This window comes from Chanodichthys erythropterus, chromosome 5 (genome assembly GCF_024489055.1).
Source record: "Chanodichthys erythropterus isolate Z2021 chromosome 5, ASM2448905v1, whole genome shotgun sequence".
In the NCBI taxonomy this organism is placed as follows: domain Eukaryota; kingdom Metazoa; phylum Chordata; class Actinopteri; order Cypriniformes; family Xenocyprididae; genus Chanodichthys; species Chanodichthys erythropterus.
Genome location: NC_090225.1, coordinates 1,952,330 through 1,966,500, shown reverse-complemented (window position 1 = coordinate 1,966,500; position 14,171 = coordinate 1,952,330). Strand labels below are relative to the sequence as shown.

At 33.9% G+C, this 14,171-nt stretch overlaps 1 protein-coding gene across 6 annotated transcripts in view; it reads right to left on the bottom strand.

The window, feature by feature from the left end:
• foxn2a (forkhead box N2a) overlaps positions 1-14,171 on the bottom strand; it is a 78,314-nt gene that overhangs the window by 11,196 nt on the left and 52,947 nt on the right. For 4 of the 6 annotated variants that reach the window (XM_067385622.1, XM_067385619.1, XM_067385617.1 and 1 more), the window contains exon 2: positions 4,811-5,361. In XM_067385622.1, coding sequence (XP_067241723.1) covers positions 4,811-5,344 — 534 coding nt within the window. In that variant the 5' untranslated portion in view covers positions 5,345-5,361. Of the gene's footprint in view, positions 1-4,810; positions 5,362-8,501; positions 8,568-14,171 lie in introns of those variants that run through there. The other 2 variants (XM_067385620.1, XM_067385618.1) reach the window with 2 other exon arrangements.

Below are 14,171 nucleotides of genomic sequence, written 5' to 3'. Positions count from 1 at the left end.
TGATTGGCAATATAGACCCTGCTGGGAGTATACGAGCAGCGGTTAAAAGCGCCCGATAAACATCAGAATACGGCTGTAAATTACATAAAGGGTGTTTATGACAGGATCTGATCCATGAGTTCTCAATTACTGTATGGATTTAACTCAACTTTTACATCTCTGAGATTGTGAGTTTGAAATGCTGCCATCAGGTTGGAGATTAAGAATGCCAAGTTAAATTAAACCGGTTTAAGAACTTGTTAATTTCTTCTGCAGTCAAGCTATTAAATAACACTATTTTTTTTTTTATTTACTTGCATTTATAGTCGTGAATTATTTTTCTCTCTCTCTAATGTATTGTGTTGTATTATTTAGTTATTTTACTATATGTTTTATGTGACACAGTGGCTGTATTTTTGAGCCCTAGACAAATTTCTGTCTGGAACAGTAAAGTATAGCTTAACCTTAGATTGATTTATGCTGGAAAACAGTCTCAATCTGGCAAGCAGCAAAATAGACAGGACAGGTCACATTTACATCACAAATTCAAAACAAAAAAAAATAAGAAATTATATTTTGAAAAAAAAAATACAGTTTACATTTTGGTTTAAGGTTTTTTTTTTTTTTTTTAAATGTGAAATTATTTGCAAATAAAAACTAATATATATATATATATATATATATATATATATATATATATATATATATATATATATATATATATATACACAATCATCAATATATTTATTATAATATTTATAATTTATAATAATAATAATAATAATAAATTATAAACTAAATAAAGAAATTCATTTCATAAAATATAATATATATATATATATATATATATACACACATACATGCACACGCATACACACACATTTATATAATATTTATAATTTATAATAATAATAATAATAATAATAAAATATAAACTAAATAAAATTAATTTAATAAAATTTATATATATATATATATATATATATATATATATATATATATATATATATATATATATATATATAAAATCTATATATTTATTATAATTTATATTAAATAAAAAAATAATTTCATAAAAAAAGAAATATATATATATATATATATACACATACATTATATTTTGCATAAATAAACTGTAATAGTATAGTAATTTTCTGTAAAAATACTGCAATGCAATGACTTTTCAGTTAAAATCTGAATAAATTATTGTAATGCAACATACAACCACAACAACACAATTTTATGTAATTTTAATATTATATAAAAAATATTATATATATATATATAATATTAAAATTATATCTCACTATTCCTTAATCTCTCTAAATTCCTCACGTGTATGCACGGAAAAAAGGTTTGATTAAAAGCGCCTACTAAAAGAATAAATGTAAATGTACATAAAATTGTGTTAGTTGTGGTTGTATGTTGCATTACAATAATTTATTCAGATTTTAACTGAAAAGTCATTGCATTGCAGTATTTTTACAGAAAATTACTATACTATTACAGTTTCTTTATGCAAAATATAATTTATATATATATATATATATATATATATATATATATATATATATATTACACACACACAGAGAAACACCGAGGAATAGGTAGGAGGAGGGCTATAACCTTGACTCAGATTACCAGCCTGCTCATAAACAGGAAGGAGGAAATGTTGTCATGGCAACCGAAACCAGGCAGTGTCATCTGAAACCTCTGTCTCTCTCTTTGCGTGTCTGTCTGACGGATGGCCTCTCACTGGGAGTCTCTCTCCGCTGACCTCTCCCGGGTCGAGAAAAGACCATTTCACAGCCGGCCACTTACACACAATCTCTCTCTCTCTGCCATTAGTAAACATTACGCCGTCGAGTCCTAACACAGGAAATTACACTGACCATACAGTCAGAGGAGGACGGACACAAAGCGGTTTGAGGGAGTCTGAGCACTGAGACAAAGAAAAACAAAAAGCTGCGGCCTAATGGTCAGTGCACACACGTTAAGCTGTGGTGCTCATGTGGGCGACACAAGTTCAAACCCAGCACACAACATTTACAGATCTTCTCTCTACACTCCTCGAAAAAAAAAGTGGCAAAAGTCAAATGTTTGACCCAACCTGCTGGGTAGTTTTATTTAACTCAACTATTGATTAAATATGACTGTATGTCTGGCTTAAAATGAACCCAAATTATGTTGGGAATTAAAAATCAGACACATAATTACTAGAGGCAACAATAATAATCAAAAGGTGAACATTTATTAATAAGCAATTTAATAAATGTTTATTATTATTCATTAAACATTAATAAATGTTAATTTCCATCCTATTTTGGGTTCATTTTAAGCAAGCAATACAGTCATTTTTTAACCATAGCTGAGTGAAATAAAATTACCCAGCAGGTTGGTCAACATTTGACCCAAGTGGGGTTATTTTTAACCCAGCATTCTTTAGAGTGTAGAAGTGTTGTGTTTGGCTCAGAGTGTGTGTGATGATCTCTGTGCTGAGATAAGCTGCTATCAGAGTGTGTTTGCTCTCCGTGACCTTGACTGGATTCCCCAGCTCTTTTTCTCACCGGAGTGAAGAAATCCTCAAAACTCCACCGTCACACTTACGCTCGCTACAACCACTGCACCACAGTCACAGCTCAGACTACAGCGCAGTGCTATTTTAGTATCATTAAAGGATTAGTACACTTCAGAATTAAAATTTCCTGATAATTTACTCAACCCCTTGAAAAGAAAAGAAGGTTTTTGAGGAAAACATTCCAAGATTTTTCTCCATATAGTGGAATATTCTCGTGGCTTTATAATATTAATATTGAACCACTGTACTCACATGAACTGATTTAAATGTGTTTTTAGTGCATAAATGGATCTTGAGAGAAGAAATGTCATTGCTGGCTATGCAGGCCTCACTGAGCCATCAGATTTCATCAAAAATATCTAAATGTGTGTTCAGAAGATGAACAAAGGTTTTACAGGTGTGGAACGACATGAGGGTGAGTAATAAATGACAGAATTTTCATTTTTAGTGAACTAACCCTTTAAGTTTCAGACATTTAAATACAAAGTACCAGCAAAAAATAAAATGCATTTATAGTTTGTAAAATACACACTGATGTTTGTCGAAGCGGCAATAATATATAAATAGAAATAGAAGACATGTTAAGTATATTTTAAACTTATGTGTGGAAAAATGTCATACGTCTATATTAGTTTATTTATTTTTATTTCAGTTAAACAAATAAAGTTGATTTTTTTTTGTTAATTTTTAGAAGTTTTGTTTTTGTCTTTTTTGGCATTTTATTAATTTTAGTGAATCTAGCAATTCAACTTAAATCTAAGCAAAAATCAGAAATGTTGCCCTGGCATTTAACCGAAAGCATTTACATTTTATTTATTTATTGTTTTCATTTTAATTTTAATTTTTAGTTAAAATTGTAGTAATTTTGTTGTGTGCTTTTGTCATTTTAGTTTTGAACAAAAAATATATATAAAATAAAACAAGAAAAAGTTTTTCCATTTTAATCTTTGTTATACTAGGGCCCTATAATTTCCGCGATCGTGGAATCGCGGATGGAATCGCGGAATCCATTCATAAAAACGGAATTTACTATATAACGCAGAATGTCACGGAATTTGTCAAATCTTTGATGAATGAATTAAAAGCAGGTCAGTGCACTTCAATTAAATCGCGATATATTCTAGAGACTGCGCCGTCTCGCACACAATCGCGCGGGCGCACACACACTGAAGCACGTGCGACGCTCGCGGTGTTTTCGTCCTCTGGCGCCTCACTATATGAATGCATGAATTCATCTCCAGAGCTGCTCTGAAAGTCACTTTATCAGCATTTAACTGCTTCGTTTGAGAAAACTACCATCATAAACACAGAAACTCAAAGCCCTAGGCAAAACGTCAAAATAAAAGTTCGATTTAACTTGACAGAACTGTACTGTTGTACAGTAGAATTTAGATAAATTAATTTAATAATTAATTATTAAAATATATTTTAAACAATCTCAAGGTTTCTTCCACGTTTTAATTTTAACAGTAAAGCTCTGTTGTGCAGCACATTGTTTGACAAAAAAGTTTAATTTCATGATTAAAAAATAAATTAAATGGTATGCGTTCATTTGATTGCCAGAAAATTTAAATACACAACAGAACTTCTGTAGAAAAAAAAAATCATAAAAATATATTTTTTAAATGAATTAATATTGTTGTTTTTAAGAATTCAATTAATTAGACATGATTTTTGATTATTAAAATGGAATTAAACCATTAAAATGAAATCCAGAAAACAGAATTTGGTAAAAAATAAAATGTGAGGGGAAAGAATAAAACATTTATCATAGGGCCCTAAAAATTTTTAATAAATTGTTGGTAAATTGGACAAGATTCATTATTTCAATTAATTAGACATATTTTTTTCATCACTAAAATTTTATTTAACCATTAAAATGGAGTCAAAAAATAAATAAAACAGAAAAAAACGGAATCCAGAAAAATTAAAACGGAAAAAACGGAATTTGGGAAAAAATAAAACTGATTTTATAGGGCCCTATTATAGTAATTTTGATGTGTTTGTGTCCCTTTTATTAGTTTTTGTTTTTTGTTTTAATTTTTTAGTTTTTACTGAAATAAAATAAGTTACTTTTTTATATTTTATTTCAGTTAATGTTTATTTTATTTTAAGCAACAAAATGTTCTTAATGATTTTAATGGTCAAAGAAACAAAACCATACAGGTTTGGGGGAACTATCTCTTCAAACCTTAAGAGTATCAGTTAAATGACTCAATCACACAGCTAACTAGTTTGCTTTGCTATGCTCACTTTCCCAAGGCTCCTCTCCACCTTGCGGAAGCACTTGTTGAGGGAGAGGTTGTGCCGCACCGAGTTCTTCCAGCCAGTGGGGGCGCTGGAGAAGTAGGGAAAGTGCTCCAAGATCCAGCCGTAGATATCCTTCACCGGCAGCGACTTGCTGGGCGACTGTTCGATGGCCATGTATATGAGCAGAGAGAAGGAAAACGGCGGCTTTGACTTTACAGACTCTCCGCCGTGTGATGCCGCCGAGGAGATGACGGAGCTGCCGTGGTTGCCCTCGATGTCGAAGAGCGGACTGGGGCTGGACTGGGCCTCGGGGCCTCCCAGCGTGAAGTTCTGGAGCAGGTTCTCGTGGAGCCAGTTGAGGTTGGTGAGTTCTTCGTCTCCTGAGCTGGAGCTGCGGTCCAAGCTGGTGGCGAGGGGGCTGGCGGCACACTCGGCTTCGGGCAACGTCCCACAAACCCCGCGCAGGTCCGTCCGCTCCGCCAGCACGCCCGGGGATTCTGCTTTCTTATCCGGCGACATCCCGATGATTGGACCCATTAAATCAAGGACGTCTGCTGAGGAGAGAAATAAAAATTGAAGAATTATGGTTGCACAAAAAAGGTAATCTGGTAGCAATCATTTAAACCTTTTAGAAAACTTTTAAATGTAGTCCAGGGTGGACTACAAAACCAGTCATAAGGGTCCATTTTTTGAAACTGAGATTTATACATATTCTGAAAGCGGAATAAATAAGCTGGTTTGTTATGATAGGACAATATACTGAAAATCTGGAATCTGAGGGTGCAAAAAAAAACTTTTGATATATTTACAGTAGGAAATTTACTAAATATATTCATGGAACATGATCTTTACTTAATATCATTATGATTTTTGGCATAAAAGAAAAAACAATCATTTTTAAACCAATTAATGTATTTGTTGGTTATTGCTACAAATAAACCTGTGCGACTTATGACAAATAAAATGCAAATGTAATGCCTAAATTCACTTAAAGCATTTATAACATTTCTACTTTTTTGTGCATTGTATAATACTAGCCATAATCATATTAGTTAATATCATCAGTTCATCAGTATCAGAATTTTATGATAAATCAATTCAAGTACGAACAAAAAGAATAGGATTGGGGAAACTCTATTCACAATTAGACCCCACAGATCATTTATTATAGCTTGTCAAATTTTGGTGTGAGCAAAAACACGCCGTTTTTGTGTGTGTCCCTTTAAATGCAAATGAGCTGCTGCTCCCGCCCCCTTTCCAGAAGAGGGCGGAGCTTTAACAGCTCAACAACAACAAAGCTGGAGAATCTCACACAGCCAAAATGAGGAAAGTGTTCAGCCTTACATTGTTCAAACCGACACTGATGGAGAGACTCAGGAAGAAGTTACAACTTTTAGACGTTTCTGAATGGTTAGTGGATAAATTGATGTAGTTGCTGTGGAGTTGATTCAACTCATCCACTAGCATGTGCCGTCATGTTCATCTTTTGTGTTGAATTGACCCTCGTTTGGTGTAAAATGACGGCATGACAACAACACTCTACTACAACAACTCTTCCTCTTCTCTAAAGCAGCCCAACATGGCCCCGCCCCCTTTGTTGTGTGTTCTCGGGGGCGGGGTTTATGTGATATCACCAACCTGGGAAGAAGCTTGTTGTAGTCCTTAAAGGGTTAGTTCACCCAAAAATGAAAATTCCGTCATTAACTTATCCTCATGCCATTCCACACCCATTCACACAAATTAAGATATTTTTGATGAAATCCGATGACTCAATAAGCCCTGCATCGTCAGCAATGACACTCCCTTTTTCTTTTTCAATGTCCAGAAAGCTACTAAAACATATTTAAAAACAGTTCATGTGACTACAGTGGTTCAACCTTAATGTTATAAAGTGATGACAATATTTTTTGTGCGCCAAAAATAACAAAATAACGACTTTATTCAACAATATCTAGTGATGGGCGATTTCAAAACATTGCTTCATGAAGCTTTACGAATCTTTTGTTTCGAATCAGTGGTTCGGAGCACGTATCAAACTGCCAAAGTCATGTGAACTATTGAAGTTTCAAAACATTTACGACGTAACGAAGCCTCGTTTACTGAAATCATGTGATTTTGGCGCTCTGAACCACTGATTCAAAACAAAAGCTTCGAAGCTTCATGAAGCAGTGTTTTGAAAATCGCCCATCACTAGATATTGTTGAATAAAGTTGCTATTTTGTTATTTTTGTCGCACAAAAAGTATTGTCATCGCTTTATAACATTAAGGTTAAACCACTGTAGTCACATGATCTGATTCAAATATGTCTTTAGTAGCTTTCTGGGCAATGAAAAAGGGAGTGTCATTGCCTTTCATCAAAAATATCTTAATTTGTGTTCTGAAGATGAACAAAGGTCTTACGGGTGTGGAACGACATGAGGGAGAGTAGACATTATTTTCATTTTTGGGTGAACAAACCCTTTAAAAAGTAGAAAATATCTCTCTTTGCATTGAACTTTGAGTAACTTTGCAGATGTTGTTTATGATCAAACAGCAACATTACACACTAACTAAAGTTAAAAAAGTCAAATCATAATCAAGGACCCCTTTAATAATCTGACCCCTTTTTACAACCATTTATCAAGAGGACAAGCTCTAAACCAACATTTTCTTCTCTAATCTCCTCATTCCCATCCAATAATCTCTCTTTTTGAGAAAGCCTCCTCGTCTGCTGGTACTCTCGCAGTCGTTCAGCAGTCGCAGCTGAAGGAGCGGCTCTTGTGTCTGAGGGTTGTTGAGGTTTCTTGAGAGCGTCTGAGATGACCCGATCTCATTCTCATCTCCGCCCACCTCCTTAAGCAGCTGCTAGTTATCCAACTACCAGAGCGCCAACCAGCCACGAGAAACCATCGGCGGCCACTGGCTGAGGAGCGAATGGGGAAGGAAAAACATCCAGAAAGCAGTGTGGCTCCGCTCATCCATTACCATGGAAAGAGAGGTGACAGTGTTGCTTAGGCAACCTATTGCCTATAAAAGGCCGTGCAGGAGAGCATCGCTGCCGGTTATTTGCATTTGTATGAAACAGTTCAGTGGGAATTTTATTGAAAGCATGTTGAAATCGCTATCCATCTGGTTTGGACTGCAATGGTGTAGATGCTCTCGCTGTAATGACATCATGACATTCATGTTTCAACAAAAGCAAATAAAAAATATAAAAAAATAAAATCCATTTGATCTGGATCACATTTGCCATCATATAGATTCCCATTTAATGCTGTTGTTTCAGAATATCATTATTAAAGGGGCGGTTGATTATGATTTGACTTTTTTAGCTTTAGTTAGTGTGTAATGTTGCTGTTTGATCATAAACAACATCTGCAAAGTTACGACACTCAAGGTTCAATGCAAAGAGAGATATTTTCTTTTACAGAAATCATTGTTCAAGGACTACAATGAGCTTCTTCCCAGGTTGGTGACATCACAAACCCTAAAATTTACATAAACCCCACCCCCCAAGAACACACAACAAAGGGGGCGGGGCCCTCAGCCTTCTGCTTTAGAGAAGAGGAAGAGTTGTTGTAGTAGAGTGTTGTTGTCATGCCGTCATTTTACACCAAACGAGGATCAATTCAACACAAAAGATGAACATGACGGCACATGCTAGTGGATGAGTTGAATCAACTCCACAGCAACTACATCAATTTATCCACTAACCATTCAGAAACGTCTAAAAGTTGTAACTTCTTCCTGAGTCTCTCCATCAGTGTCGACTCCGGTTTGAACAATGTAAGGCTGAACACTTTCCTCATTTTGGCTGCGTGAGATTCTCCAGCTTTGTTGTTGTTGAGCTGTTAAAGCTCCGCCCTCTTCTGGAAAGGGGGCGGGGAGCAGCAGCTCATTTGCTTTTAAAGGGACACACACAAAAACGGTGTGTTTTTGCTCACACCCAAATAGGGGCAATGTACTGTACTTTTTAAATAAAATGATAAATTATACCTTGATCATTTCTGTCAGTTCATAGTGCATTAACTAATTTTTCTGATTTTTGTTTCTGTCAACTGCATGATATATATATATATATATATATATATGTAGTGAAACCAAAATTTATTCCAACACCTTGAACATTTAATTCATTAATACAGTTTTATTCACTGTAGTAAAAAAAAAAAAAAAAAAAAAAAAAGGTAATAAAATATGACAAGATCTCAGAGTTAAACTGTCAGAAAAAACAAAAAAAATTATGTCAGATAACACTTAAGCAAAACATGGTCAGGTCAAAGTGTCTGAATAATTTTTGGTCCCAAATTTTTTTTTTTATCAATTTTTCTGGTATTCCACTGTATGAAGAATTTTTGGGTATAATATGTCACAGTTTACTTTATTTTGCTATCCTCACTAATAAATGAACTATAGTGTCCTGCACCCACTAGTAAAAATATATCAAAAATGTCTGAATAATTTTTGGTTTGACTGTATAATAAAAACAAATGTTGTTAAATAAAATAACAAAAAATATATTTAAAAAATAAACATTACAAAAACAAAATGATAAAATATAAACTAAAATAGCTGAAATTAAAATATTTAAAAATAAAAAAAATAAAATAAAATATACAATCAATATAAATAAAATCCATCTGATTTGTGTGGATTCTCTAATGCCATCATATGGATTCACGTTTCATGCTATTGTTTCAGAGCATCATCCGTAATGCTCCAACAGTTGGCACGCCGTTAAGCCAAACCGCACAAATATATTTATGTAAAAGATAAGCCCCAGCCGCGGCATCACGGCAGAAAGCGGGTCAATGGCGTCAAGCGAATTGGCAAATCCCTACCGTCTAGTCACACCAAGCTCAAATCCGTGCCCCCAATGTCACCATGACAACCGCGCTGTCAGTTCAATTAGGAGGGCGGATTAGACAGTGGATTGAATAAGAGCAGGGAAAGTCCATCCAGTTAAGCCATCAAATGGCATCACTCTCGCGTGCATCAAACGCACGCCACTCGTGCGCTGACACCAGACGCTCTGGGGTGGGTGTGGGTGGAGTAGATCTCTCTCTGGAGAGGATGGAGGTTTTACTAGTGTTTTAATGCTGAACTAGGTCAGACAGGACCAGACTGGTACGGGTCATGCATAAAACAACAACTTCACAAGTGTTTCGAGAAGTGCGCAACACAGATAGGTTAGTTTTGGATGCTAAACACTAGAAGATACCTTCTGCAACAATAAAAACCAATCACAAATTTATCTTATATTTTCAGTGTGACAAATAAACTAAAAAACAGCCTATATAAATCACAACATTGAACATATTTGTGACTCATTACTTGCCAAAGATCATCAAAAGACTAATAATTCTAATTCACAAACAAATGACTCTTATGAGCTGGTTCTTTTAAGTGAATCAAAAACATATAGTGCAACCAATGAATTCCAATTCATGAACAAATGATTCTTATGAATGGTTCTTTTTAGTCAATCACAAACATACAATGTTAGCAGTAAAATCCAATTCATGAACAAATGACTCTTATGAGCTGGTTCTTTTAAGTGAATCAAAAACATATAGTGCAACCAATGAATTCCAATTCATGAACAAATGACTCTTATGAATGGTTATTTTTAGTGAATCAAAAACATACAACGCAATCAGTACAATCCAATTCACAAACAAATGACTCTTAAGAGCTGGTTCTTTTTAGTCAATCACATACATACAATGTTAGCAGTAAAATCCAATTCATGAACAAACAACTCTTAAGAGCTGGTTCTTTTTAGTGAATCAAAAACAGCGTTATCAGTATATTCCAATTCAAAAACAAATGACTCGTATGAGTTGGTTCTTGCACTGAATCATTCAAAAACACCTCGTATGCATCCGAAAATGCATACTTCTCTACTATATAGTAGGCGAAAAGCAGTATGCGACAAAATAAGTACAGTACTCATAAAAGAGTAGGCAAAATGTACTCCGATGACCTACTTCTTCCGATGAGATGCATACAATGGACACTTTACTATCCCATGAGGCCACAGGAGAGGATTTGTGAATGGCAATGAAGCGATGCAACTGACGCTGGTAGGTCACATGATAATGACATCATGGCAGATTGCATTACTATATAGAACTTTTAAGCGGTAATTATTTAATCAAAATAAGAACCTGACGTCTGACGAATCTTTCACTGAATGAACTAAATGTATCTGACTCTCTTGCTGAAGTTGCCATTAAAACTTAATGGTAATCAATGTTATTATGTTTATTAATAAGTAATATTTCTACACAAAATAAAAGAAAAATGCACATATAGTAAATGGTTGACTAGGACTCTCTCAGTGCAAAAACTAAATTCTTTAGGAAACACAAACTTGGACCGCCAGAGGTACATCAGGTCCAGAGAAGACACAGGGCAGCATTTCAACCCTGGATCAAAGGAGAACATGGAGAGGCAACTGGAAAAGAGCTAGCGGAGAATGAGTGAGCAAATGAAGGGTTGAGAGGAGCGCCATGGAAACAGTAAAATTAATAAATAAGTCATAAGCAGTGCATGATGAATCATAACTCTCAGGAAAGTGGAGTTATCAGACATGTCAGGCAGCAACAGAACTGCCCGAATGCGTTAAAGCGAAGCTTCCTCCCCAAAGCCCAAAACACAAACATGGAAATCTTCCTTCTAAAGGTTGGGGAAAGTCAGAGCCATGACACACAGCGTGGTGAACATGCTTGCAAAACTTAAAAAAAAAAAAAAGAAACATGTAAAAAATAAAATAAAATATAAAAAATATGATCTGACAATGCACATCTCAATTCTCAAAATAAATCTTAGAAATTTTAGTTTTAATAAACTTACAAAATAAAAAAATAATAAAAGATAATAATAAAGAACGACAAAAAACCTAAAACAAAATAAATAAATAAAAAGTTTAAAAATGAAATTAAAAAAATAATATAAAACAGACCACTAAGGGAGAAAAAAAAAATCTTAGGGAAAGAAAAAATGTTCTTTGTTTTGAGAATTGGGATGTACATTTTCTTATTTTATTTAATTTTTTTTTTTTTTTTTCCCCCCTAAGATTTATTTTGAGAATTGGGATGTACATCTTCAAAACATTTTTTTATTTTAACTGATTTTTTTACATTTTTTAACTCAATTCTCAAAATAAATCTTAGGGAAAAAAATAGAAACTGTAAAAAATAAAATAAAATAAAATAAAATATAATGTATGTTCTGAGGATGCATATCCCATTTCTTAAAAAAAATAAAAGTAAATTAAATAAATTAAATTAAATTAATTAAATTACAAATTAAAATTAAATAAATAAAATTACAATTACAAAACAAATTACAAAAAAATACTATATTGTTAAATAATAAATAATAAAACTGAACAAAATAAAGTAAGTAAAACAACTTAAGAAATGAATTAAAATATTATATAAAACAATACATTTTAAAAAAATACATAAAAAAATAACATCTTTTATTTTATTTTGTACATTTCTTCTTTTTCCCCCCTAAGATTTATTTTCAGAATTGGTATTTGCATCTTCAGAACATATTTATTTTCTTTTGAGGATGCACATCCCAATTCTCAAAATAAATCTTAGAATAAAAAAATAAAAAAATAAAAAGTAAAATACAGGTATATGTTCTAAAGGAAGCACATCCTGAAAAAATAAAACAAATACAAAATGCAATAAAAAAATAAAAACAAAATATAAAAAATATAATATTTAAAATAAAATTAATACAATTAATAAAATTGCAAAATAAAAAAAATATACTGTATTAAATTAAATTGTAAAAAAAGAAATTATATAAAATAAATTAAAAAATGTAAATATGAAATAAAAAAATTATATAAAACAGAACAGAGAAATACAACGCAGCTCAGAGTCAAACCTGTGTGTGTGTGTGTGTGTGTGTGTGTGTGTTTCACCTTTAGGACACGCAGACAGTCAAGCATGCATTACGGTTCAGTTTACTAGACATGTTGATGTGACTCGTTGCCTTCACTGTGTTGTAATTGTGTAAGTACCCTTAACTCACCGCAGTCATTACCACACACACAAGACTGCTCCTGTTAACCCATTAACTTCAATCGCGCGCCGCTCTATAGCCTCTGGGTAGTTCATTAACCCCTATTAGCAACACAAACTCTGACCTAAACCGAGCAGCACAGCCCTAATAATTCCCAGGTGCTGCTGGGTAGTAGCGGGGGAGCCGGTGGCCCATAAAAGCGCAGCACACTTCCTCTACGTTTGAGCACCGCTGTCGAGCAACAAGGGGAAGTGGTTTTTATGTGATTAGCTCATAGTCGATTATCATTGCCATTGTGATTATCATAATTATCGTTGCTCTTATCAAACGGCATCAAAGCGGCGGTCGGTAATGGCACACTTGTGAGGGAGGGAGAGCGAGCGCTAATGAGGGATGGTTGTAGCGGGGAAGACGACACCGTGGTCTGATCACAGAGATGCCACCGGCTCATCTGCAAGTTAAAATTCCCATTCAGTGCCAAGCCTTTCATTCATGAGAGAGGGAGGCAGGTGCCGGCGACGGGTCCCTTTCAATCTCTTCCATCCTTAAAGCAGCAGCTTGTTTTCTGCAGTGACAGTCTTCAGGAAAATCTTAAAAATTCTATTTTCTTAAAAATAAAGGTTTCAAAAGGGTGTTTTCACAGTGATGTCATGGAAAGAACCTTTCAGTCAACAGTTCTGAAAAGAACCTTTTTTTTCTTGGTGTTAAAAACATTTTTAAAATCTAAGAACATTTTTCCACTTTTTGTGGAATGGAAAGATTCCATGGATGTTAAAGATAACGAGTCAATAACGAGTTTTTCAGTAACGAGTAATCAAACTAATTACTTTTTCCCCCATTACCGTTACTGACAAAAAAGTAATGATTATGAATGTGACAAAAACGGTAAGGAGATATTTTGATTGTTTATTAATAAACTAATGTTTTCTGAATCCGTGTCGGCTGCAAAGATGAAGTTCAGATTGCTGACTCTCATCCTCTCCGTGGACGTGCTTAGAGAGAAAATGCACATTTTATTCGGATTACATAATCAGAGCAATAATTTGAATTATTTTGTTTAAAAGTAGATATTTCAAGCTTTCTATAGATAGCATCCGCTGAGTTTCGTTTCATTTAGCCTGTAAGACATGCTCCATTGCACGTGCAAGTGATCGCGCCGGCGCCATGATTATATTGTCATGATTATATTTTCTGCTATATTTGCTTCTTATTTATTAAATCCAGACAATTGGTTGATGAAACATCGATTAAAATTATGATACAATTTTACCAAAACGAAATTCACATTAAAGAAAGGCTTTCTACAAAAAAAAACGTAATGAAGTGGTCAAAATC